At 37.4% G+C, this 27,335-nt stretch overlaps 1 protein-coding gene and 2 long non-coding RNA genes across 41 annotated transcripts in view; all 3 read right to left on the reverse strand.

The window, feature by feature from the left end:
• NFIX (nuclear factor I X) overlaps positions 1-27,335 on the reverse strand; it is a 267,955-nt gene that overhangs the window by 46,082 nt on the left and 194,538 nt on the right. For all 39 annotated transcript variants that reach the window (XR_015732815.1, XR_015732811.1, XR_015732814.1 and 36 more), the window contains 2 exons: positions 7,898-7,960; positions 7,338-7,412 (listed from right to left, as the gene is read on the reverse strand). Coding sequence is in view for 26 of the 39 variants with exons in the window: in XM_087888548.1 (XP_087744674.1) it covers positions 7,338-7,412; positions 7,898-7,960 (138 nt within the window). In the remaining 13 variants the exon portion in view is untranslated. The remainder of the gene's footprint in view (positions 1-7,337; positions 7,413-7,897; positions 7,961-27,335) is intronic.
• On the reverse strand, positions 4,262-7,341 carry LOC132709518 (uncharacterized). The gene is made up of 2 exons (XR_009620550.2): positions 7,291-7,341; positions 4,262-5,341 (listed from the first exon to the last, which is right to left on the reverse strand). It is a non-coding gene; the product is annotated as an uncharacterized LOC132709518 (long non-coding RNA).
• The window catches only part of LOC148115272 (uncharacterized), a 44,663-nt gene continuing 26,870 nt past the window's right edge, over positions 9,543-27,335 (reverse strand). Inside the window, exon 2 of the long non-coding RNA XR_015732823.1 lies at positions 9,543-26,424. This is a non-coding gene — a long non-coding RNA (uncharacterized LOC148115272). The remainder of the gene's footprint in view (positions 26,425-27,335) is intronic.

The following is a 27,335-nucleotide window of genomic DNA, read 5'->3' on the forward strand; positions in this document are numbered from 1 at the left end:
TTAAAATATTTAAATCACTAAAACTTATTGATATACTCTCAATAAGATCATACATTAAAGATCTAGAAGACTATTAGTGAAGAAAGGGGCATCTCTTGAGTTTCAAAGTCCAGGCATAACCTCTGAAAAGGCTCTTTTCCTAATCCTGATCAGATGGCTTTCAGACTCTTGAGTTCTTACAATACAATCAGAATAGAGCTGAAAGGGACCTTTGAGGTCTTCTAGTCCACCCCCCTGCTCAAACAGGAGACCCTATACCATTTCAGAAAAGTGACTGCCCACTTCTTAAAAACCTCCAATGATAAAGTATCCATGTCTGGAGGTAAACTGTTCCAATGGTTAATTGTTCTCACAGTTAGGAAGTTTCTTCTAAATTCTAGGTTGCTTCTCTCCTTGATTAGTTTCCATCGTTTCTTCTTCTGGCCCTCTGGTGCTTTGAAAATTTGACCCCCTCCTCTTTGTGACAAGCTCTCAAATACTGGAATACTGCTATCATGTCCCCCCAGTCCTTCTTTTCTCTAGACTAGCCAAACCCAAATCTTGCAACCGTTCACATGTTTTTGTCTCCAGGCCTTTAATCATCTTAGTTGCTCTTCTTTGCACATTTTCCAAAGTCTTAACATCTTTTCTGTAATGTGATGACCAAAATACTGGATGCAGTATTCCAGGTGTGGCCTTACTAAGGTACTAACACTTCAGCTGATTTTGATTCTATGCCTCTGTTTATACAACCAAGGATTGTATTAGCTTTTCTGGCTGCTGCCATATACTGCTGGCTCATATTTAAGTGATCATCCACTAGGACTCAAATGTTCCTCTCATAGTTTCTGTTTTTAAGTCAGGTTTCACCTAATCTGTACCTGTACCTTTAGTATTTCCTGCTTAAGTGTAAACCTTTGCGTTTCTCCACATTAAATTTCATTTTCTTGGATAGGGCCCATTGTTCAAGTCCGTCAGGATCTTTTTGGATCCTGAGCTTGTCTTTTGGGTAGTGATGTTGTCTATCCTACATTTTTCTAGCTTACCAAGAAGTAGTTTGTGGTCTACTTTGTTGAATGCCTTGCTGAAGTTTAAGTATACTATGTCCACAGCATTCTGCTCCTCTACTAATTTAGTCACTGTCAAACAATAAAATAAGATTGGTTTGGTATAGTCTGTTTTTAACAAACCCATGCTGGCTTTTAGTTACAACTTTGTTTATATATGTTCGCAGATTTGCTTTTTGATTATCCCAGGTATTGATGTTAAGCTGATTTATCTGTAGTTTCCTGGGTCTGTTTTTTTCCTTTTTTGAAGATGGGAACCACATCAGTTCTTTTCCAATCCTCAGGTAATTCCTCGGTGTTCCAGGATTTTTGAAAGATATGGTACAATGCATTGTTCTGAGATAACATCTGCCAGCTCCTTCAGAACTCTGGCATGTACCGTATTTTTCAGACTATAAAACACACCTAGCTCTTGGAGAGGAAACCAAGAAAAAAAAATCTGCCTCTGCCTCCCAGCATCCATCTGGTATTCACCAGGCCCGCAGCCTGTTCGCCTCTGCGGTCCATTCGCTGTGGCATGTTCGGACCACTGCTGCCCATTCACCGCTTGCCATGGCCTGTTCGCAATGGCCCGTTCGCCGCTGCCACCGCAGCCCATTCTATAACAGCTGATCGGTGCCACACCAACCCCCCTCCCCCCCTCAATATTCGCTGTATAAGATGCACAGACATTTCCACCCACTTTTGGGGGGGGGGGGGAAGTGCGTCTTATACTCCAAAAAATACAGTAATCCCTCAGGTCCCAGTGATTTATAGTCATCAAGATCAGATAGCTGTTCTCTAACCATTTTCTTGTTTATTTTAATTTTTATTTCTAGTCTGTCTTTTACAGTTATGTTTTTGGTAGGTTGGGCCATATTTTCTTTTTGTGTGAAGACTGATGCAAAGAATGAGTTAAGCAGTTCTTATCTCTGCTGCCTGTTACTTCCTTGTCATTTTCTCTTAAGTGGACCTACTGTTTCCTTGACTTTTTTCTTGTTATTTATATGTTGAAAGAAACCTTTTTATTATCTAACTTTTGTTGCAAGTCTTTGTTCATTCTGAGCCTTTGCTTTCCTGACTTCATCTTTACAGTTTCTGGCTACCTGCTGATACTCTGCCTTAGTTATGTGTCCCTCTTTCCATTTTTTTTGTACTTGTCCTTTTTGTCTTTGATCTTTTCAGAGAAATCTTTGTGCAACAAGGCTGTTTTTTTTCTCTTGGATTTCTTGTTTTTCTTTTTCAGTGGTATTGTGCTAGACTTGGCTTTTATGGCCATATTTTTCAGAGTTTCCCACACTTCTTGAGTTGTTTTCCTCTTTAGGATTTTCATCCATGGAATTTTTCTTAGGCTCCCTCTCAGTTTGTTAAAATCAGCTTTTCTAAAGTTTAAAACACTGGCTGCAATATGTTCTACTGCTTATGTTTACATTATATTGAATTCCAATATAATGTGATCACTCTTGCCCAAAGTTCCAGCAACTTCAACTCTCCCATCACTTCTTTTCTATTAGTAAGAATTAGGTCCAGTATAGCTTTTCCTCTAGTTCCCTCCTCTACGTTTTGAATGACAAAGTTGTCATCTAGGTTGCTTAGGAATATGTTTGATCTCCCACTTGCTGCAGAGTTTGTCTCCCAGTTGGTATCAGGGTAGTTAAAATCTCCCATTACTACTATGGTATATTTTGTTAATTGTTTAGCAAAAAGTTCATTTATTTCTTCTGCTTGGTTGGGTGGCCTGTAGTATACGCCTATAGCAATGTCATTCTTTTTTCCTTTTATATTGACACATATGGATTCTAGGAGATTTTAATCCTTGGATTTCTGTAGAGATGTAGTGATCTTTTATATATTAATGCAACTCTACTTCCTCTTTTGTTAGGTCTGTTTCTTTTGAATAGTTGGTATCCTTCCATCAGTACATTCCAGCCATGAGTTTCATCCCACCATGTTTCAGTAATGGCAACTATATATTTACCTTCAGGCACTAGTACTTCAAGTTCACCCTGTTTGTTCCTTAAACTTTGAACATTTGTATATAGGCATTTGAGTCCTTTATGGGGTCTTAAGTATATTTCTTATATCTCCTACTTTGTATCTGGGTTTTCCATCCTTTCCATCACTCTCTACTTCATTGTGTTTTTCCTTTTTTTTCTCTTCTTCTTCTTTCTCTTTACTCCCTACCTCTTTACATGATTGGTTATCTGCTGGTTTTTGCTTGGAATTAGGTTCTAAAGGTCTTGAAGATTGCCCCCCTCCCCCCTCAATTTTAGTTTAAAGCCCTTCTGATAAGCTCTTCCCGAATATATTCTTTCCAGTTCTTGTGAGATTCACTCCATCCCTTGCCAGTAGCACTTCATGTAGGTAATGTAGACCATGGTCAAGGAAACTGAAATTCTCTTGACAAACACTAGTTTTTAAGCCAATGGTTCATTTCTAAAATCCTTTGCTCCTTTATTGGATGTTGGCCTTTTGTTAGAAGTATAGATGAAAACACCACTTGAACTCCTAATTCTTTAACTTTCTTCCCTAGCTGTTTGTAATTTCTTGTATTGTTTTTAGATTCATTGTTGTGTCATTGGTCCTCTTGTGCAGAAGGGGTCGTAATCCATGGGGTTGATTATTTTAGTAAGGTTCTCAGTTACATCTTTGATTTTTGCTCCAGGGAGACAACATACCTTCCTAGACTGACTATCAGTCTGTAGACTATAGTTTCTATTCCCCAAAGAATCAAATCTCCTATCACCAATATTCACCTTTTTCCCCCTAAGGAAGTCTTGGATATTATTCTTCCTGTTATAGAAATGCTGGGTTGTATCTCATTTTTAGAAACTATTAATGACTATGTTTTGGGGGTTTTTTTGTTCCAGAGGGAGGCTATAGAAGCGATTGTTCAGTTCCAGAGGGACTTCACTGGAGTGGGCTAGGGTAGATAGTAAGAGCTTTACTCTTGATTGCCGTTTACTTCTAAAAGTGGCATATTTCCATTGGTCTTGCTCTTTAACTTCATATATAGTCATTTTTGGGGGAAACTGTTTAGGGAATACAATTGAACCCTATTGTGTTCAATTTGGGTGTATTCATTTTCTTTTTTTTTTTGTTCATATATGGGGTCATTTTTTAAAGAAGTTGTTTGCTTCCTATTGTGTTTAATTTTGGCGTAGTCTTCTTGCTAAAGTTGGGGATTCTCACTTTGTTCACTAAGTTTCAGAGTGGCTAGAGTTGTTTCTAGACCCTTTATTTCTTCTTCTAGTAATTTATATGATTTACATTAGGCATCATATGACAGGTCTTCAGATATCCAGGTCTCAAACCTTTCAGGACTTTAGACAGTACAAATGTTTCAGTTGGGAAGTCACCTGTCTCACAGGTGCAGTTCCAGAAGCTACAGTATTCTGGGTCAATTATTATTTCCAGATACTTTTCTAAAGTAGAGCATATGGCAATAATACAGATGTGATGAAATGAAAGCATTTTATTATTAGACAAATCTACATTCTTAAGGAATGGACACAGCTAATTGGGTAAAGAAATTTCTGCTAACATCTAAGTTTCCATTTCATAACTACAGAATTCAGTATTTCAGTTAAAACATAATGGGAGAGCTATGTACATGCCATTTACATATTTCAGTTTTGTTCTCAAAAACAGGAAGATAAAATTCAAGGAAGCACTTCCTAGTGATTGGGATTGGGCACAACTATTGCTGATTTTTGCCAATTGCTGTGCTGTGCCTTTCTTGTGAACTTTACCCATCAATAGAGATGGCCAAAATCAGTTTGGTGCCTCCACAGAAAATGAATCTTAATTGTGGTGGAAATATCACAGTAAATTAAATAACTGACTATGATTACTTTATGTGCTCATGTCTTTTAGACCACATTATGATCATAAATGTTCAGATGTCTTAACATTGGCAACATTGCATTTCAATTTGCTCAGTAATGCAAACTCTTCAAAAATAATAAATAATTACACACAGAGAAAAAAAGAGAGAGCAAAAGAGGGAAGAAGCCAAGTATTTAAATTATTTATTTTGGAAGAAATTAGCAAACAAATTCTAACAGGAAATTGATTAGCTCATTAAAAAAGATTAGAATGCATATTAAAGCAAATGGCTAAATAGAAATAGTATAAATAGCAACAGCAAATGAAAATCTATGTATGGGGCTAAGGCTAACAAAGTCAGAAAACTCAGGTGGTAACTGAGAATAGTTGGCTTGCAGAACAAGCAAGGCCAAAAAAAGGGGGTTTCTTCTTCAAACTGAAATATGGATCCTGACTTAGGCAGCATCTGAGGTATCCTAACAGAGATTCTGTAGAAGAAGAGAGATTGTAGATATCATGAAACTTTTCCCTAATGTGGCCTATTGCTTGGCCTGAGAAGAAAGAGAAACAGACTAACCGATTTCTCCTTTGCACAGAAGTAGTGGGGCTTCCCTGCATAAAGAGATCAGAGTTTCTCTAATATGACTCTGTACCAATATATATTATAGCCCAGAAAGTATATGGTAATAGAGAGGAATAGGATTTGGCAATGGCAGACCAAACACCAAACAAACAAACAAACAAACAAGAAACAGGAAAATACAGAGTTTGGATCGTGCTTATGTAAAAGATATGTCCTCCACCCTGCATCATTAATGTATCCATTGTGGCCCTCACAATCTCCAGAAACCATCAGAAGCAGGGGTGAAATGCTCCCGGATCGGATCAGATTGCCTGGTCCGGTAGCGATCTTGGCCGGTGGTTTGGCGATGGTGGAGCGATGGTGGAGCAAAGCTCCGCCCACCCACCTGGGTGTCATTACTTCCTGGTTTTAACTAGGAAGTAATGTGTTTTTTACCTTCTGCGCATGTGCAGAAGGTTTTGTGCATGCGCAGAAGGTCTGCGCGTGCATGTAATGCACGGGCACGGCATGTGCGCTTCCGAACCGGTAAGGAAGGTAAGTAGATTTCACCCCTGATCAGAAGCAATAGGAAAAGGGAATTCTTGCACTGAAGGCTAGATTTTACTTTCTCAGTTATTTACTTTTCTCAAGAGAAAACACACACATAAACACACTTAAGTGTTAGAAAATAAAATGGAGCATGACTTCCAAGTACCTAGAGATATCTTCATAAAAAAAATAGCAAAGAGTACTTAAATATATCATTTTGGGGATCTTACTCTGCCATTGAAATATAGTCAGCAAGTACTGGTCTGGAGACTGAATACTTCTTTAGGCCAATTAGAGCTAGACCCATCAAATTAGAATTTGAGATTGATCAGCTGAAGAATTATGTACAGTACAGTAAAGATAAAATTTCCTGAACTCTTTCTCTGGGTACAAAGCTTTCTTGTTAAAGTTTCCTGCAGTTAGTTAAGCTTATATCACTCAGCATTCTTTGCTGAGAAAGGCAGTCTACAAACAAATTCTTAGGAACAATCGATTCCTAATATATCATGGGTGTCAAATTCATGGCGTCATGTTGCTGTCAGATGACATTTCATGACGTTTTTCCCATTCGCTGAGCTGAGTGGGCATGGCCTGCGCATGATACATCTGGCCCACAGGTTGTCAGTTTGGCACCCCTGTAATATATGCTTAAAGGTGGGGCTGATTCAGTTCATTGCTTTCAGTGCAGTGGGTCACCATGCAATTGCCATTTGTATTGAAGCATCCACCTCTACTGATTCTACAGTAGAATACAGTAGAATATCTTGTACCTTTCTGTCAGAAAGTAATTTTAATATTCATGTTAGATCACAGAGAAAAAGAAATCGTTTGATGGAAGAGAAGACTTCGCAAATTTTCCAAGTATCTTTCAATAAAAGTTCACTGTGCAACTATTCCATCCTTTGCTCCTTAACAAAAAAAAAAAGAATGGAAAAATGTTGGAAAATGACAGTCTAGATGTCCCTCCTACCCTGTAAAAATTTTGTCCAAAAGTAACCTGAAAAGAGCCTTCATGTTCACACCAATTCCTTGACAAGTCAGGAAGTTCCTTTTTTGTTCAAAATGTACTATTTATTAATGTACTAAGTGATGGGAGGGAGAGACCAATAATAATTCTAAGAGAAATGCTAAGGGATTCAGCGTTCCTTGCAAGGGGTACAGTATGTATTTGGAAGACATCTATCTAAATATACACACACCTATTTCATTAGAAGCATTTGAGAGCCAGTACAGCCATAATCACAGCTCTCACTATCTTGTTCTCAGCAATTTTACAACCCAAGAAGATGACCCAGAGAAGATATATGCATCCCCAAGTCTCATCACCTTAAAATCACCACACCAAACCTGCAGTTTCAGTTGCCTTAACTTACTCTGTGACACTCTCACCAGCTCTGTAACATTCCAAACGCCTGATGTCACAAAACAGTCCTGGAAGGTCAAATGCCCTGCAAAGAAAAAAAGGCAGACACAGACTGGGTCATGAGGATGGAGTAGAATATGAGAGGCTATAGCAATTGGAGACTGGGATGGCTTGCTATACTGTGGCTGGATAGAAAGAAATTCTAATTTGCTTCTATCTTTTGTCTCTTTTGTGAATTGTATCTTAACCTCAGCTTTGAATCCCATTCCTCCTCCTCCTCTTTCGGTTTTAATTCAAGCCTAGTTCATGATTTCAAATCTGCATATTTACTCCCACTCTAAGATTACAAATCCTACCTTGCTTGCCCCTATATTTATTTCTCAAGAATTCCATATCAATCTACAAAGATCTTTGACTCCTGATCATTCTCTACTCATCCCCACCTTGGTGCAGAAACAGATATTGGCGGGAAAGGAGGGAAAAGGGCTTCAATGAAGTTCAAAATGGAATATAAGAATGTTGAGCATGGAATCCAACTTAGAGTAGAATGTTGAGCAGTGATTCACTCACCATTGGGCAGTGGTTTAATGTCCGCATCTCCTTGCTGGTTTGAATTGTCTGATTGTCCGGATTCTAAAACACACAAGGAAAAAAGAACTTGTCATCAATATATTCCTAGAACTAAGAATCAGAGGCATGTGGTTGACAATGTTGGGCCCTGCTTTATGGCATCATCTACTTTGCTACTTTCATACTGAATGAATGAAAAGAACTGCTCTAAAATTTATAAACTATTTCAGTTTTCCTTCACTTCACTTATAATTTTAGAATCATAGGGCTGGAAGATACCTTGGAGGTCTTTTATTTCAATTCCCTGCCCATGGCAGGAGACTTTATAACATCCAGGTCAAATGATTGTCCAATCCTTTCTAGAAAACCTCCAACAATGATGCAGCCACAACTTCAGGAGGCAAGCTGTTCCATTGGTTAATTGCTCTCATTGTCAAAAAGCTTCTCTTTTGTTCCAGATTGGATATCTCTTCAATGAGTTTCCACCCATTGCTTCTTGTCCTACCCTCAGGTACTTTGGAGAATAAGTCAACCCCCATCTTTCTGTGGCAGCCCCTCATGCACCGTAAGAAAGCTATCATGTCACCTCTAATTCATCTTTTCCTTAGGCTAGGCATAGTTTCCTTAACTGTTCCCTTAACTGTTCCTTGTATGATTTATCTTGCAGATTCCTTATCATGTTGTTGCTCTTCTCTGTATTCTTTTTAGGGTCTCAGCATCTTTTTTTGAGTGTAATTGTGATCAGAACTGGATACAGTATTCCAGGTTCACCTCACTTGTGCAAGATAAAGTGGTACTATCACTTCTTGTTATCTTGGTGCTATCCCTCTCTTGATGCAACCTAGGACTGTACTGGCTTTTTTTGGAAGCTGCCGCACACTGCTGGCTCATATTTAAGTGGTGGTTCACTAGGACACCTAGATCCCTCTCACAACTACTACTGTTGAACCAGGTACCACTTATTCTATAACTATACCTTTGACTTTACTTGCTTCAGTGCAGGACCTTACTTTTCTCACTAGTGAACCGCATCTTGTTAGCTAGAGCCCAATAATTAAGTCTGTGAATCTTGAATCTTGAGTCTATCCTGCTAAATGTTAGCAATTTCTCCCAACTTAGTATACTCTGAAAATTTGACGAGCTGTCCTTCTATCCCCTCATCTAGATCATTTATGAAGATGTTGAAGAGCACTGGGCATACTACAGAACCTTGAGGTACCCCACTGCATGCTTTCCTCCATGTGGATGTAGTTCCATGGAGGACCACATGCTGAGTGCAGTTGGTCAGCCAACTAAGAATCCATACGGTGCTGCTATTGTCTCTCCCACATTGTTCTATCTTACCAAGAAGAAGATTGTGGTCTACTTTATCAAGTGCCTTATTGAAGTCTTAAGTATATTATATCCACAGTGTTTCCCTGATCCACTAATTTAGTTACTTTATCAAAGCAGGCAGTAAGGTTTGTCTGTCATGTTCTGTTTTCAGAAAACCCATGCTGGCATCTGGTAATCACTTCGTTCCTTTTCTAGATCCTCTTAATCTGCTGCTTGATTATCTTTTCCAGAATTTTCCTGGGTATTTCCCAAATAAATAATTTGGGAAATATTTGATTGCCATTATTAAACACAGATTCCTGACATGCTGTTGTAAAATACAAAGATGTAGTAGACAATTCTTTATTTCATATTTTACAGGATTACAATACGGGAGTCAAGAAGGAATCCTCTCCAATACATATATAGGACATACATATAATTATTGATGTTATTTCTACTTCCATTGAAAATAACAGAAAAGCTTAGCAAGTATGACATTTTGCTTTATTTATTATAAACCATACGGAACAATATATTTTTGTTCAAACAATAATCTTTTGTTAAAACATATAAATTTTAAAAAATGACTGATATTTCGCCTGTCCTTTTATAATATCCCCAAATCCATCTCTTGAAGCAAGCCATTTTACCTGCTTTTCAATCTTGTCCTGTAAGTATTTTTGCCCTATGGGACTGTTCCAGCTTACATATTATGAGCACATTGTGCAATCTGTAAGGCTAGTATTAAAACTGAGCAAATTTGATATTTTGTTTTTTGTGCTGATGGCACCATGATATTTAAATGAGTCATATCATGATTCTTCCTTAGACAAGAGTTCAAACTTTATAGGAAATAAAATTCTGGTTTATGGCAGATTTCACTGGACAAATAAAAATCTGGAGGCCATATAGCTGAAGGATCAGTTTATAATCCATTTCAAAATATAACAGAGTAAAACAGAAATATTGTTCTATGACAAATGAATGTAACCCACTAAAGAGAATCTTATTAAAGATTGAAAACCAAATTATATGTAGAAAAGTCTAAGAATTTAAATCCTGGTTGTTGTATCATTTAATTTGTAATATCAAAAAAGAGAGAATTGCACATGTGGAAATGGGCATTTTAATCTTACTTCTCTACCTTTCTTAATTAAAAAAGTATCTCCTATGTTATCAAGACTGTCATTTGACCAGATCCATACATGCAGAGTTCAAGCTAACTACTTTATTATGTTTGAGTCTGACTATAATGCAAGAATTTCCCCAGTCTGGCAGTCTACTCCTGGGAACAATTAGATAAGGCTCCAAGAAACTTCATATGGATTGGACCTAGCACTTTTGTAGTTGCCTGGTTATTCTAGGCTATCTCTGTGCTTGACCTCTCCTCCCTGCCAGGCTGTGTGCTTCCTAATGTGAACATCTGAGAATTTAGGAGATAGAGTTGGGAGTGGAATAGAGAACTGGCACCATGTTTCCTTTGAAGCAGTCACTTCATTCTGTCTAATGGTCTTTTTAAAATCATGGTTTTGTGAATAAGCCACAATGCCTAGGCATAAAGCCAGCCTGTATATGATGGTAGCAAACTCATTCCTTTAATAGCAGGCCTGCATGAATCAAGTAAAAGAGAGGGGGGAGGAAAATCCAATTTAAAGAACAATTTGGTTATGCTACCTTTTCTTCCTTTTCATACTATCTCAGCAGTTTGTTCTCTGAAGGGATTCTCCCCACAATCCCAGCCAGATTCAGATACAAGTTTGGTTAGAAGAAAATCTTGATTATTCAGGATAGTTTGAAGAAAAAGTTAATGTTTTATTCTACAAAAGAATGGTAGACAGCTGAATACTGTATATCCCCTCTAACTGCAGAAGAAAAAGGATTACCTCTGTGCTCTCAGAATAATCGCCTGCAAATATGGAAGCAACTCCATTATTTCCTTCAGCTTCCTTTGCTATTTTTGCCACACTGAAGAGATTCCTGATTTTGCACTCATAAAACCTTTAGCAGCTTTTCCTTTAGTTACATACAGTTCCTCAAGGCCATATTATGGCTTAAATATGGCTCTTCCTGAAGTATTATCATCTAATATCTCTGCTCCTTCCGTCGGGACTTGAAGACGGCTTTTCAAATAAATAGGCTGAGACTGATTCCGGGCTTTATTATTTACTACTAATTAATTATTTGGATTAAATTATGATTTTATTGTACTTGTTTCTTAACTTGTGTTCGCCGCCCTGAGTCCTTCGGGAGATTGGCGGCATATAAATACATGTAATAAATAAATAAATAAATAAATAATAACTCTCAGACCTGAAAAGGTCCTGAACACTGCTTGTCCAACCCTATGTACCTCTGCTGAAATATCCTACAAGCACATTAACCTGTTAAATTTGGAAGACAAATGCTTGACTATAATAAACATGTGGTATGAATGCCTATATTTAAACTATATTTAGTCTAATGAAGAAAAGGGCAAGGAGTGACATGATAGCAGTCTTCCAATATCTAAGGTGGTGTCATGAAAAAGAGGGGCTCAACCTATTCTCCAAAGAACCTGAGGGCAGGACAAGAAGTAACAGATGGAAACTTATCAAAGAGAGATCCAACATAGAAATAAGGAGAAATTTCCTGACAATAAGAAGAATTAATCAGCATGACTTCTGTGTTACATGGATAAATATTACCAAGCAACCTTTTATGATTCTGATAAGCATCATAAAGTTTAAGAAATGCTTTGAGTACTATATGTATGGTATATATTGATACTACATATAAAAATGGTACACAGGATTGGAAAGATCGGAAATAATTTTCTGATAAAGACAGGATCCTAACAATGACTTTGCATAACTCTATGCATGTGCATACTCAAAATATTGTGTACAATATTAGGTTGTGTCACTGAACTGAAAAGAAATGCCAGAAAAACAACCAAAATAATTAACAGGATGGAGCAATTAGTCCTCAACTTACATCCACTTCTTTAATAATGATTCGAAGTTATGATGGCCTTGAAAAAAATGCTTTATGACCTGTACTTGCAGTTAAGGCCACCATCCACCCATGGTCATGTGATCGGTTTGATTGCTTGGTAACCAGCTTGCATTTGACTAGTTGCAGCATCCTGTGTCACATGACTATGATTGACAATTACTTTTGCCAGTTTCTGGCAAAAAACATTCATTGAAAAAAGCTGAATTTGCTTAATGACCATGTGATTTGCTTAACAAGCATGTGATTAGGTTAATGACCACAGTGATTTTCTTTGCATCCACAGTATAAATGGTTGCAAAATTGTTAGCATAAGTTGAGGACTACCTGCATCTTATAAGAAAAAGTTTTAATATTTGGGTCTTCTTATCCCAAATAACAGAAACAATCTCTATGTGTAGTTATGTAGGAGGGGATCATAGTGTTCTGCATGATGTGGAGAAAGTAGGGAGTCAGAACTTTTAAGCCCATTAACATTAGAATTCATGAGATCATCTAAACTTTGATATTGGGATATTTAAATGAGATCAAATAAAATATTTACAGAGAAAAGTGAAACTATAAAACATATTAGTAAAATGTATCATTTTGATAGCTTAAAAATGGATTTGCAGAGGGATACTGCTAATGGTAGCCACTAATTATCAAAACAATATATTATGTCCTTTGTCAGTGGTTTTAAATAGAGGTTCTGATTTGCCTGTTGTATTTGTATACATGTCCTTTTTGGAATTCAACAATGCTTGCCTATATTTTTAAAGTAGGAAAAATAATTTGAAGATGCTTATGTAATATAATATAATATAAGCAATATTTTACAATATTTCATGTCTAACAAGGATTTTAATGCATGAAAACTAGAGTTATCTTAGAAAAATTAATTCAAAATCAGGAGGTATGGATCTGTTTCCCTAATTCTTCTTACCCTTGCTAGGGTTTCCAGCTTCCTGTCATATCTACTTGGAGAAAAACAATTTTGGCAGATGGCACTGTTTTGAACATGCCAAAATCCCCTCTTCTACATAATATCTTGAAGGAATTCTATGCTAAAGAATAGAGATAATGTCTATACTAAACAAGTACTTCCTCCTTGTTTGGCAAGAGGAAAGATTAAGTCTCTTGCTTAATAAAAAAAAATGTATTTTTCTGAAAGTAGAATGTTAAAATACAGGTCATATTTCAATCCAAATGGAGGATAAGACTCATAGAGTCCCTTGGCAGAGTCTGTGAAATATGTTCTGTACAAGACCTAACTGAACTTTGAGTGTCCTGGATAAAAATTAGAAATGCCAACTTAGAACTGTCAAATTCCAGGTGACCACTAGATGGCAGCCAAGAGTCAGAGACAACTTGTGATTCTTTCCTATTATTTAGTGGCTTTCTGGATTTCTGCAGCCCAGGTATGGTAGCCCTAATAAAAGCATCAATTTCCACAAATCCCTTAGAAGGAAAAGAACATCTGAAATAAAATGCCAGAAGGAAAATTTCAAATCATTGGCTATCATAAATGTTTCAGCTCTACGCCACTGTGCTTTAGGACTGCCTGTCTCATGGTGCTTGTCCTAATTTAGTGTAGGTCACTAGTTGCAGAACTCAGGTTAGCTACATCAACAGTGCCGTACAAGGTTACCTTTTATCAGCGTCAAATAAAAGCAGAAAGAAGAAAGGAAATATGTCTCTTGCTCTGCAACAGCTGGGGAAGCATGAGGAAATATTTCAGAGTTAGTTCTCTCCTCCCCTTACCCCCACCCACCCCCCTTCTCTTTTTCCTTCTTTTCTACAGTTGGCTAAGGCACACTGTTCCCTTCCGGCCTTGCAACTGTTGGCAGCCATTTTAAAACTTGGCAGCCATTTTAGTGCTGGCGGCTAAGTGCGCTCCCACAATGCCGGCATCAAGCAACTGACACACGGACAGAGGAGTATGGTTTTGCTTAGCCCAGGGATAGATGGAAGATAAATTCTTAAGCATGAGGGGCTTGCTTCAGAATTAATATATCATCACTTTTATTTTTCTTTCTAGTTTAAAAATTCTGCCACAGCTGATAGCCAGCTGAAGGAGACAGATAGAAGAAGAAAAAAAAGGCAAAATGCACTTAGAGAACCCTGCTGCATTCGGTTAGATTCATGCATCATAACTGCTTGCATTAATGCTAAGAAATAATCTAAAAGCAACATCAATAAATAGCAGCAAATTAAAAGCACACATTGAAGGAATGTGCTGGTCAGTCAGTTATTTCTCTGTGAGGTATCTCAAGGCAGGATGGCAAAGGCATTGCCCTTAGTGGGAACAGTGAGACAAAAAGTTCTGCATAGGACATGTGGAGAAGGACACAAGGAAGGAACTCTTTCAGGCACCAAGGCATTTAATGACTTTTCAGGTATTCAGAGTTAAACTCGGGAACAACCAGTCAGCAGCATATCACATTAAGGGTCAGTTTAATATGGTCCTAGAGATTACTGAAACAGAGCTAGTCCTGGCTATGTTTGTGTTTCAGGAGCGAGATCAGTCACAACAGGGACACTAGCCTTCTCAAGCCTGGTATTAGTCCATGTTCCAGTTACAGACTTGGAGAGCAGCCTCATTTTAATAAACTGTCCATCTGATTTGGTTGACTGACACTCTTCCAATCAACATCTCCTTAGCTAAATGGAATTTTTTTGTATTCATCCCAAAATTCTGGTCTTCACTCGGCCCATTGTTGACTCTGCATAGCAAAGGATTAAAAAGATTTTTTTGACCTGTGAGGAAAGTACAAGTCAAATAGAATTGAGCTTCCTATGCATCCTGATGGTTCCAAATTTCAAATTCTCATAGAACATTTCCTAGCAGCCTTGTATAAACAACAAAGTACAATACAAACTGGATCATCAGAAGTGATGATTAACACTGATGATGTTATCTACTTTGGGCAATGAAACCTCTGCAAGCAAGCAACCAAGCTCAGAGAGCATGAAGGCATCCTCATGTAGGCAGATTCCTTGAATGGCATTTTTGTCCAGAGCCAGTCTATTGAAAATCAGCTTAATTAAAAAAAAACTAAGTATATTCAACTAGAATATTCATCCAGATGAAGAGCTGAAGACTTAATTGACAGTTATTTAGATCAAATATGAATGAAAGCAGCTGACTCCATCCAGCCATTGCTGTGCTGATAACACACTACTACTGAGACAGGCTTTATATCACTTCTGTTATCAAATAGAGGCCATGCAGTACTAAAAAGCACAACTAGGAAGAGAGTATGTTCAAACTACTGCAATGTTACATGAATTTACTATTTAATATAAATAAAGTAAAATGTTTAGAAGATTAAAGAAATGTTGAAAGCCAAAAGAAAACTTTCCTTTTTTGATGGCAAAAAAGACCTAGGAACAGGTTTCCAAATTAGGGATGAGCTCTGTATGCAATCCTTATAATTTTGTAAGAAAAAGGATCTGCAAGCAATGTCTTTTAAAATGAAATATTAAATTCAGGCAGTAATCTAAAAATAGAATGGAGCAGACTTTCAAAAATACCCCTGGGTGTTTTTCAAGTAATACTGTAAATATGAGGTAGCATTTCTGGGTTGATTGGGGGTTAAAATAAACTGAAATGAAAGTAACAGATTCACCTATAGTAGAAGGATAGAGTGTTTTTTAAATATATATAAAAATGGATATAAAATATATTCCTTTTTCTTCTTCCAATATACCATATGGGTTGGAAATGGATACCTCAGACCAGCCATACCGGTTGAGAAATATAGTTTGACAAATGGCTTAACAATATTTATATTCCAATTTAGGGTTTCTCGTTGAGAGGTAATTGAAAATCACTTGCCACTTCTTTGGTCAAAATCTCCATAAAGTTAAATTTAGTCCAGAAATGCCCACAAGGACTGTATTAGAATTGCTGTCTTGGAATGACCAGGCAAACTATTCTTTTTCAGGACAAAATATACCATCAACATCATCATAACACTCAGCATTCCCATAACCTTTGTGGGTTTCTATAATTCAAAGTCTTCCATCGGCACTACACTTTGCCCACAATCTGACATGAAATAAGACAAATCCCTTTGCCTTTGTTGGTTTGTTTGGCAATTGGGTAGGTGTTTTGCATGTACATGTGTGCATGTATATGTATGTACATGCCATGACTTCCTCAAACTGGCTTAAGAGTCTTTTCCTCAAAGGCTGTGATCTCCTAGCCTCAGAGGTGCTTTTATCTAACAAAATAAACCCTTATCAGGAGGCAGCAGCTGAACAAACAAACAAGCCCATTGCCCCTGCAGAAGAAACACTTTGCTGAGCTCTTTATCTATCCCTCACAGGCCTGGTAAATCTCGTCTTCCCAAGCAATAGGCAGGGAAGGAGAAAGGGGCAATCTTACCCAGTCCACAGGCAGTTGCCCCTTCTTTAATATCATTACAGAAAGATATAGAAAAGTGGTCATGGTTGCCATTTTAGGCAAAGGTTGCTATCTGGGGACTCTTCGTTTAAACCCAAAAAGTACACATATGTGTATTGTGCTTCATGTTTGATTTTTCAACAAGATGCACTTCCAAAAACTGAAGAAAAAAAGTTAACTGAGAGGACTGAAGTCAATGCTTAAGAATCAGCCTAGAAACCCTCTTCAAACTATTTTAGAACTACATCCTTGAACTTCAGGCTTGGTTTGAGTCATGACTGTTAGCTAATCAATATCCCTTTGCAATAAAATAGAGAAAAGAAGAAAGAAAGAACAAAGGAGTGAGGGAGGGAAGGAAGCAGAAAACAACTAAAATAGAAGGCAAGGCTCAAGTCAGATATTTCATTTTCATTTTTCAGAACTACTGCTGAAATGGAAGGCTCAGCAACTATATGTCTTAATAGCCGGGTTGTTTTTTTTAGGTTACTGAACTTCCTCAGTCCATGTTATTGCTTTTTGATTCACATCTGGCACTGAATGCACAACAACCAAATGATGAAATTATTTCAAAGTGTACAACTAGCTTATATTGGATAAATGAGGGAAGGAATTGGAGTAAATGGACCAGATGACATGAGCCTGATCTGGCAGCAACTTAAATGGGAGAAAGAATCTTTAGACTACAAGCAGGAAATTCTCTTGAAGGGGATTGGGAAGACAAGCATAAGATTGTTTTCTTCTTCTGCAAGATGTTCTTTTAAGCATGAGGTACTGACATTCTTCTATATGACATTGTTTCAGGTATTATATTCCCCCTTCAACCTTCTCCAGACTAAACATTTCTTTAGTCTCAATGATTACTCTGATAATTTGCACTTCTATTCTGTGTTCTTGTTCCATTTTGCCTGAATGTATCCTAATGTAGTGCCAAGAACTAAACAATACTTGAGTTGGGATTTGATTAATACAGAATAAAATGAAATAATTATTTCTCATAATTAGGAAACTATACTTTTCAGGATGTAATTTGAAGACTAAAACTATATTTACGGTTTTTTTGAAGCTCCTTCATATAACTGGCTTGTACTTGGATTGTATTGAATGAATATTTGAAGAACTTTTTTGATGAGTAACATCATCAAACAAGGTATCCTCCATCTTATCTTTTAATTACTTTTACCTCAATGAAGAGCTTTAATTTTGTTAAATTTAATTCAACCAGTTTTATTAATCTATCAAGACAGTTTTAAATTTTATGTTTTCTAGGAAACTAATTGTTCTATCCAATTTTATGTAATTTACACATTTGATAACCATTCCTACCTCCTCTTGATACAAGTCATTAATAAAAATCTTGAGGAGTACAGAACTCAGAGTTGAAACTTGTGGTGTCCCACCTAGTACTGCATTCTAATTTGATGATGAATAACTGATGAGATTCTTTTATTATAATTTTAAAGCCAGATATGAATACATTTAATTTTCATGCCATCCATCCTACACTTTATTAGATCATTAATCAACATATGATGGGGCATTATGTTAAATGTTTTACTGAAGTAAACCCATAGCATTCCCATAATTTATTTAAGAAGTTACTTAATAAAAAATGAGATTAAGGCTTCTCTACTTTTGACATATCTGTGTTCACCTTGGCTAATAATATTGTTGGCTAATAATAATGTTGTTGTTGTTTTAATTTACGGCCAAAATATTTAATTATTTTAAACTGTTTTTAAATTTTGTATGTTCTGTTTTTTACTTTGGCTGTTCACCGCCCTGAGTCCTATTTGGAGAAGGGCGGTATAGAAATGGAAACAAACAAATAAATAAATAAATAAAATAATATCATTGTTTTCAAAGTGATTACAAATGAATATTTTTATTATTTACTCTAGAACTTTTCCATATGTTGTATTGATGTTAGATTCACTGCTCTATAGTTCCCTCAATCTCCTCTTTTCCTGTTTTTGAAGACAGAAAATATTTGCCTTCTTCCAGACATTTGATTGTTTTTATTATGCTATTTGGTTGTTTTGGTTTATTGTTTGCCTTTTTGTTGTATGCTACCCACAGTCGTATTGTTTTAGTTGGGTGGTCTTATAAATCTACTAAACTAAACTAAAACTAAACTAAACTAAACTGGCAGGCATCTTATCCTTTCTGGGGATTTTCCAGGGCTAATGTATAATTTAGCCAAGCCATCAATAAATTCTTTCAGCACTTAGGATGTGATATTTGGTCCTGGATATTTAAATTTTTTCAAGGAAAATGAGAAATATGCTGATAATTGCAGAGAAACAGGCTGACAACACAGCATCCACCAAATAAACAGAAACACTGTCAGTCTCGGTCTTCAATCTTGTCCCTTCAACCTGTTGTTTAAAAGAGATCTTACAATAACTTCTTATCAGAGAACAGTGAGCCATAATAGGAATTAAACGTTGCTCTTTATCCATTAGCATTTTGCTATCTTTACTGAGAATCTGATGTACTACTTCTTTTCTCTTCCATTTCTTTTCAACACATCTGAAGAAGAGCCCTTGGAAAAAGATGTTTACCAAGGTCTTACAATTCTTTTGGCATATTCAGCTGAATTTAAATTTTATCTTTCTGGATACTTTTACCTTTCTTGATACTTTGTGATCAGCTTCCCTTTCAATTACTATTTAAAATGTTCATCATCAATCTCACCTTACATGATAAGTGTCTAGTTCGGGATGGTACCCAAGCAAAGACAAAGATTGACATATGATATTCCCCCGCCCTCCCAAATTTCTCTGTTTGGCAAGAAACATGTGCTATAACTCAGGGCCCTGTTCAAGGAGACAATAATTAATTTAGTTAAATTGTACCAGTTTTATTTTGAATTCTATTTGTATGTATCAACCTCTTTGTGGCTGGCAAACTGAGGAAACAAGGACCATTTGGATTTCTGGAATGATCTTTATTGCTAGTAGGGCAATATAACAGAATCTTGAAAGCCTTCCAAAACATCTTTCAAATCATTTTTTTCCTAGAGTAATTAAGAAATGATTACTGTGAGCCTCTCCTCACGCTTTTACCCTCACATCTCATGGGATAAGGAATCTTTTCTGCAACAATTCTGCTTTTTTCCCCCATTTCCCCAGGAAATATGAGACATTCTATCCATTTGTGATTGCTTCTATACCTTGCTTTCTCAAATATTTCCTTTTTCCCAATAAACTCCTTTTTATATTCTTTGATTTGCTTGGTTTTCTCAAGAAATTTCTTATTAAAACTTTCCCATGTGTAAGACCACATAGTTAGAACTCACCATGATTCCTTCGAGGGGCGGGTTTCAAAACCCGTCGCTACCGGTTCGCTCATGGGTGCTTGTGCGCTCATGCGCAATGCTTCTGCGCTGCGCAGAAGCGTCCGGGCGGGTGGACGGAGCCTGCCGCTGCCGCTACCAATTCACTCGATCTGGAGAGAACTGGTAGCATCCCACCACTGATCCTTCATAGAAGTACTAGAAATTCTATAGCTAAATAAAGTAAAGGATGTCAAGGAATTCATCTTGACTGATGGCACTCTTTCATAATTTTCTTTCATTAGAGGACCCTTAGAAAAATATGTTTGTCAAGGTAATTTTAAAATATTCCCTACCTGATTTGTAGCACTAAGCACATCCAAATACATTTTTACAGCTCCTTGTGAATGTTTTAGCAGTGTATCAAATAGATCAGCATTTTTCAAACTGGGGTGCCATGAGTGTCTAAGGAAGCAAGTTGTTCGCTCAAATACTGACAATTATCTATCACTAGACCTTTGCTTCTTGAACAGGGGTTCTAGAACAGTCTGAAAAAAGATTGAAACTTCCTGATGCAGATGAAGCAGATAATGGTCCACAAAATCAAATTTGTGCAAACAGCACAATCATCTGATCCATAGACCTTTAAAGGCCACATTAATTGTTCTTTGTAGCATCATTAGCCAGAAAAGATAATTATCAATGGATTTGAGAACTTCTGGAATTTCTTCTGTTACAACCCTATCCTTGCTCTTGGCAGATAGCTAATTTTATGAAGCAATGGTCCAGTCAGCCCATTTGTTTCCGTTCCTGCAGAAGTGAGCTTACCACAACACCTTCTATTCTGGCAGGGCACAGCTGCATCCCATCTGCCCTTCAGGTTACATATTCTGCCTCCTGTTCTGCAATCTGTTTTTTCTTCCCCTGAAAACTAAGAGATTGAGTCTTCTGGGAAGACCTCAAGGGTGTTCCTTACTTTCACAAATGCAGATTATCTTCTCCCTTGCATACTAGGCTTGCCCCTTTGACTGTCCTTATGGGGAATGTTGTCTTCCATCAGATCCTGCTGTGACACCTCCTTTCTTGAAGCAGATATCACTGAAGTATTTCAGATCTTCTATTAGGTTTCTTCCCCCTTCAAGTCATGCTATAAACTTGCACTTGCTTCAAATATATTCCAGACTGTTCCTTGACAAGCATTCCACATTGCCACAAGCATCATAGGTTATAACTGCAGAATTCTATCCATTTGTCTCACTTTATTTCATAAGATAATACCTCTGGAAGATTCTTGTAACACACGGGAAACTAAATTTTGAATTAGAAATATCTTGATACAAGATTTTTTCTCTTCTATATTTTTTTAAAAATAATTTTCATTGTATGTGCAGTCTTATAACTTCTCATATATAACATGGGAATAATACAACAGTATTCTATTTTTAAGACTGATGCAGTTTCAAGAAGAATGAAAAATTATGGATACTACCCTTCAGCTTTGCTGGGAGAAATATCAACAACCTCAGATATGTAGATGATACCACTCTAAAGGCAGAAAGCGAAGAGGAACTAAAGAGTCTCTTGATGCGGGTGAAGAAGGAGAGTGCAAAAGTTGGCTTGAAACTCAACATTAAGAAAACTAAGATCATGGCATCCGGCCCTCTCAATTCCTGGTAAATAGATGGGGAAGAAATGGAGGTAGTGACAGATTTTATTTTCCTGGGCTCCAAGATCATCGCAGATGGGGACTGCAGCCAAGAAATTAAAAGACGTTTGCTCCTGAGGAGGAAAGCTATGGCAAATCTAGACAGTGTACTAAAAAGCAGAGACATCACCCTGCCAACAAAAGTGCATATAGTCAGGGCTATGGTTTTCCCGATTGCAAGGTATGGCTGTGAAAGTTGGACCATAAGAAAGGCTGAGTGCCAAAGAATTGAGGCCTTTGAACTACGGTGCTGGAGAAGACTCCTGCGAGTTGCTTGGACTGCAAGGTGATCAAACCGGTCAGTCCTAGAGGAGATCAACTCTGACTGCTCTTTAGAAGGCCAGATCCTGAAGATGAAACTGAAATACTTTGGCCACTTAATGAGAAGGAAGGACTCACCGGAGAAGAGCCTAATGCTGGGAATGATTGAGGGCAAAAGAAGGGGACGGCAGAGAACACGGTGGCTGGATGGTGTCATTGAAGCAGTTGGCATGAGCTTAAATGGTCTCCGGGGGATGACAGAGGACAGGAAGGCCTGGAGGAACGTTGTCCATGGGGTCGTGACGGGTTGGACACGACTTCGCAACTAACAACAACCCTTCAGCTGCTTTATTTTTTACTTTTCTTTTAGTTGTATTATTGTGTCTGTTTTAAAATGTTCTCCCTATGAAATTGTGATTTCCCTCACAACATAAAAATTACAAATGGCTATATATTTTTATTTTCTGAGCTGAATGGAATTTGATTTATTTGTTTTAGTGATTTGTACTTAACTTTTGCTCAAATTATCTTCTGGACAGGAAAAAAAAATGAAATAATCTAACTGCTTTTGTTCCTCTGGCTGGTGACCATGAGTTTTCCTTCATTTCTATTGTCTCAAGATAAGTAATAAGTGCACTCCCAAATGGACAGTTCCTAAATACTAGCAATCAAATGACACTGTATAGCCATTCTGTGTTTTCCTGTTAAACAGATTTTTTTATGAAAAGGAAAAAGACAGAGATGCTGGGAAAATACTGTACAGTTACAAATGAAACACAATATTGTCTGGACACTGTTAAAATTTCAATTAGGCAGGATGGTTGCACAATAAAAGTCTTGCCCAGAAGCACACTTAGTGCAGATGTAATCTGGTTGCAGCTGCTCTCTTTCTCTGGCTAATGGATTAGGCCAAGTTTACCCATTGTTGGAGTAAAGATGCAAAATTCCAGAGGCTTTTGTTACACTATCCAGGCCTGAAGATCCTCCTCACTGATATTTCTGAAGACCCCCTTTTTTGGGGGGGGGAGGGGGGGAAGGTTGAGATTCAGAAAGAATTGCAGTTGATTGGAACAACAAAGACTCCAAAACATTCTTCAAAAAATGTTATCATTTTTCATCATTTCCACTAACAAAATGTATGATACGTACATACCTACACAGTTCATTTGTGCACAGAAAACTTCTTGATAAGCATGCAGTATTTACATGCTACATATATGCAAACAGCCAACCTCTCCTAAGAAAAGTGCAAAGGATAAATTTCTATGTTATTGAAAGGGCTGATGCTGAACATAAAGTCTGGATAATAGAATAGAATGGAGGTCTTCTAGTCCATCCCCCTGCTCAAGCAGGAGAACCTATACCATTTCAGATAAGTGACTGTTTAGAGTCTTCTTAAAAACCTCCAGTGATGGAGCACCCACAATTTCTGGAGGCAAGCTTTTCCATTGGTTAATTGTCCTCGCTGTTAGGAAGTTTCTCCTTAATTTCAGGTTGCTTCTCTCTTTGATTAGTTTCCAACTGTTTCTTGTACAGTCCTCTGATACTTTGGAGAATAATTTGACCTCCCTCTTCTTTGTGGCAGCCCCTCAAATACTGAAATACTCCTATCATGTCACTCCTAATTCTTTTTTTCTTTAGACTAGCCAATCCCAAATCCTGCAGCGGTCCTTCATATGTTTTAGTCTCCAGGCCTTTGATCATCTTAGTTGCTCTTCTCTGAACTTTTTCCAGTCTCAATATCTTTTTTGTAGTATGGTGACCAAAATTGGTTGCAGTATTCTAGATATGGTCTTACCAGGATTTTATAAAGCGCTACTAATACTTAATGTGATCTCAATTCTATGCCTCTGTTTATAGAACCCAGGATTGTATTAGCTTTTTTGGCTGATGCTGCACACTGCTGGCTCATATTCAAGTGATCATCCATGAGGGCTACCAAGCCTCATGGTATTCCACTGCTTGCTTCTCTCCATGTGGATCTAGTACCATTAAGGACTACTCATTGAATACGGTTTGTCAGCCAGCTACAAATCCATCTGGTGGTGATATTGTCCAAGTCCACATTTTTCTAGCTTACCAAGAAGTAGGTTGTGGTCTACTTTGTCAAATGCCTTACTAAAATCTAAGTATATTATGTCCACAGCATTTTGCTGGTCTACTAATTTAGTGACTTTATCAAAGAATGAAATAACATTGGTTTGGCATGATCTGTTTTTAACAAAGCCTTGCTGGCTACTCGTTATAACTTTATTTGATTCTAGTTGTTCACAAATCCGTTTTTTTATTATCTTTTCCATAATTTTCCCAAGTATTGATGTTAGACTGATTGGTCTATAGTTTCCTGGGTCTGTTTTTAATGCCATGTTTGTGAATTATTTTCTCAAGGATACAAGGCAGCACTTTCTTGATTCCTTTCTCGTAGAAAACTGCACTCAATGAGCCAGAGACTCAATAAATCAGAACCTAGTGATATCCACCCAATTCTAGTGCCTCAGTTATGGTCAGATGATGTAGAAAAAATTAGATTAGATGCAACATGCTCACTTGCACCCATTTCAGCTACATATTTTTGTGTGCAATTTTGGGTGCAATATAGGCTTCTTTATGTACATTTTGGGCATAGGGTCATGCCATGGTACAGAAATCCATAGTGGATTCATTTTCCATCCTTAATCACGTCACATTTGGATCAGTACATTTAGCTCTATAGTGCTCCATTTGCTCATATAATATGAGTTCAATGGGTTCAACATTTGAAACAAAATCTGTGTGATACTAAATTGTTGTAAAATGATAGCTATACAACCAACTAACACACATCTCTGTGTGTGTGTGTTTAAGTCAAATTTTTGGATTGGATGTAGTAAGATATGGCAAAGTGCAGCCACTCATGGGCCTATGGTGCTCTATGATAACTTCTACTGGCCCCTCACATCTCCCAGCTGCTTTCAACTGAATAGCCTGGGATGGCACCACTTTGCCATATCTTACTGTTTTTCTCATCAGCTCTGTTCTGCTTCTTGAGGTCATGCATGGAAGGTAATTGGAAGGCCACCGTCACTGACTGGCTGCTGAGCCTCTGCCTGCCCCTTCTCTTGCTAAGGCACATATAAAGGGTATGAATAACAATGCCACACATGAGCAGGACGAGGCCAGGCCCAACAATCCATCCACGCATGGCACAACTTGAAACCCTTCCTTGTTACTGTCTAGTAAGTTCAGCTGCCACCCCTCTTGAATGCTAAAGGTTCTGGCATGCTTTAGGATGAGGAGGACTCTATAATTATTTATTTTCTCTGTTTTATTTTATTTGCAGATTAATCTTGCAACCTTGCCCTGTCCAGTAAATTTCATAAGAGGGTAGTTTTAGGAGGGAAGGTGACACCTTCTCATCAAAGGTCTCTGAATCCCTCTGATCCTTCTGATATCAAAGTGAGTCCTCCAGACTATGCTGGTATAATACAACTGCCTTGTCTAATTTACAGAATTTTATGAGGAATCAAGAAAATGCCTCTCGGTGGTATAAACTTTTTCTGTTTTTCCACTCTCTGCTTCGCGCCCCCCCCCCCATCACAATAAATCCAGGCATGGTTAGGAATATGCAAGAAATAAGGCAGTTAGGGAGTTATCCCATGGGAAAGAAGATTAAATTGGCCCTTCTTTCACTTTTATTCTATGACTTGAATTTCCAATTTGTCCATTTTATTCCTTGAAAGATATGTCCTTGCCTTCTTTCTTGTGCTTTGCTTTGCCTAATTTATCTACTTTCTATAAATTTTCCTAATGTAAATATGTAAATGCATAAATGGAAGTATTAGTTGACATGAAAGTATTTCATGGTAAATAAAGCAGCTTCTACTTATGCAGTCCCTGTACTGCTCTCTACAAACTACAAATGCAGGAATGAGCAATTTACTTGCCCCTTGCTGCTTCCATTCCTTGGAAACTTGGGTGCCCTGCAGCCTCTCATTGTGCTGCTAGAATTCAATCAGGTGCTTTAATCACTACCTTAGGACTGTACTTAGTCTCTTTTCCCTAACCAAAGGCCACATTCAAGAGAGAAAATACTATTTTAACACTGGTACAGCTATGAAGCTCTCTCAGTCATGAGCTGCTAATGAGGAGGCAACATCCTGTGCACATAGTAAAAGGATGTTGCCAGGGATGTTTCTGTCTTGATTAGGTCAATGTTAGGTTAGGCCCCACACTGTTGATTCTCTCCTAGTATCAGTATCTAAGATTTAAACAGTTTAAATGCTTTTTAAAGTAACATCTAAATCCGGATTTTGACAAAAGCATTCATTCAATGGCTAAAACAGAATAACAAGTCTCTACCTCAAGCACTAATTTTGCAAACTCTATAAATATAGTACTCTATCAAATTCTTATAATGATGCAGCCTATTTTAAACCTATTCTACCCTCCTTGGTTTTACTTACCTTCATTACAAACTTTCTAGAATGCCTTAAACTGTTGTCTTGTTTTCTATATTTATCATCTAGAAGTATATACTTGTTGGTGCCAATCAATATTCATTTTTGGAGTACCTAATTGAAAACATATAGACTTTCCCTCTCTAGCCAAACCTATCCTACAGGGGAAAAACAGAGGAACGATTACAATGTACATTATGCTGAGCACCCATAGAAAAGGGAAGATATAATTCTAACAATTAAATAAACAAGCAGTTTAGGGATACAGTATTCCCATTCCCAATGGTTGAATTAAATCTCTTTTTTTTCTTGGGCAAGAAACTCTCATAACTGATCATGCCAGCTCAAAGGTCAGCTTAATGATCCATCTGGGCTGAAATGCGTATTAGAATTGCTAAAATAGTATTCTCATAACTGACTTTAAACCCATATCACCATATGCATATAGGCAAATGCTGTCTCGTGTTTTTCCAGTGGATGGGAAAGAAGCTGAGGAATTGCAACTGCAAGACTGAGCTAAATAAATTTAGGATTCAGTGCTCTATGGCCATTGCCACAATATGCTAGAAATTTGGGAATCATAATCCCAAATCACCTAAAAATCACTAAAATGGAAATTACTGCAGTATAAAATAGATACCTCTGTTCTAATTTTCTTGTAAAACTGAGTTTGGGATCCCCAAGGGCTGAAGGCAAGACTGATAAAACACTTTGGAACAGCTGAGCCCACAATTTTGATGCCCAAGCAAGATAAAATAAGTTCTTTTTACTGGATGGGAAGGAACCAATAGTAGCAGGGCTCATTCTGGATTCAGGACACAAAAAGTCATCTGGCAAAAGGCCATCAGCTTGGGTCTCCAGTACTGCTTTTCCAAACTGGCTTCAACACATGCTGCAGAACCATAGAATTATTATCTCTTTGTACATCATACAATCCCATGAGGTTTGTATATTAATGGAGCAATTGGGATAAAGATTAACACATTCAGAGGTAAGGCGTATCTAGTCCCAAATTCTCAGATAAAGAAACACTAGTATTTACTATTATTACTGCATTATATTTT

The sequence above is a fragment of the Pantherophis guttatus genome, chromosome 2, assembly GCF_059756535.1.
Source record: "Pantherophis guttatus breed Tessera chromosome 2, ASM5975653v1, whole genome shotgun sequence".
Lineage (NCBI taxonomy): Eukaryota > Metazoa > Chordata > Lepidosauria > Squamata > Colubridae > Pantherophis > Pantherophis guttatus.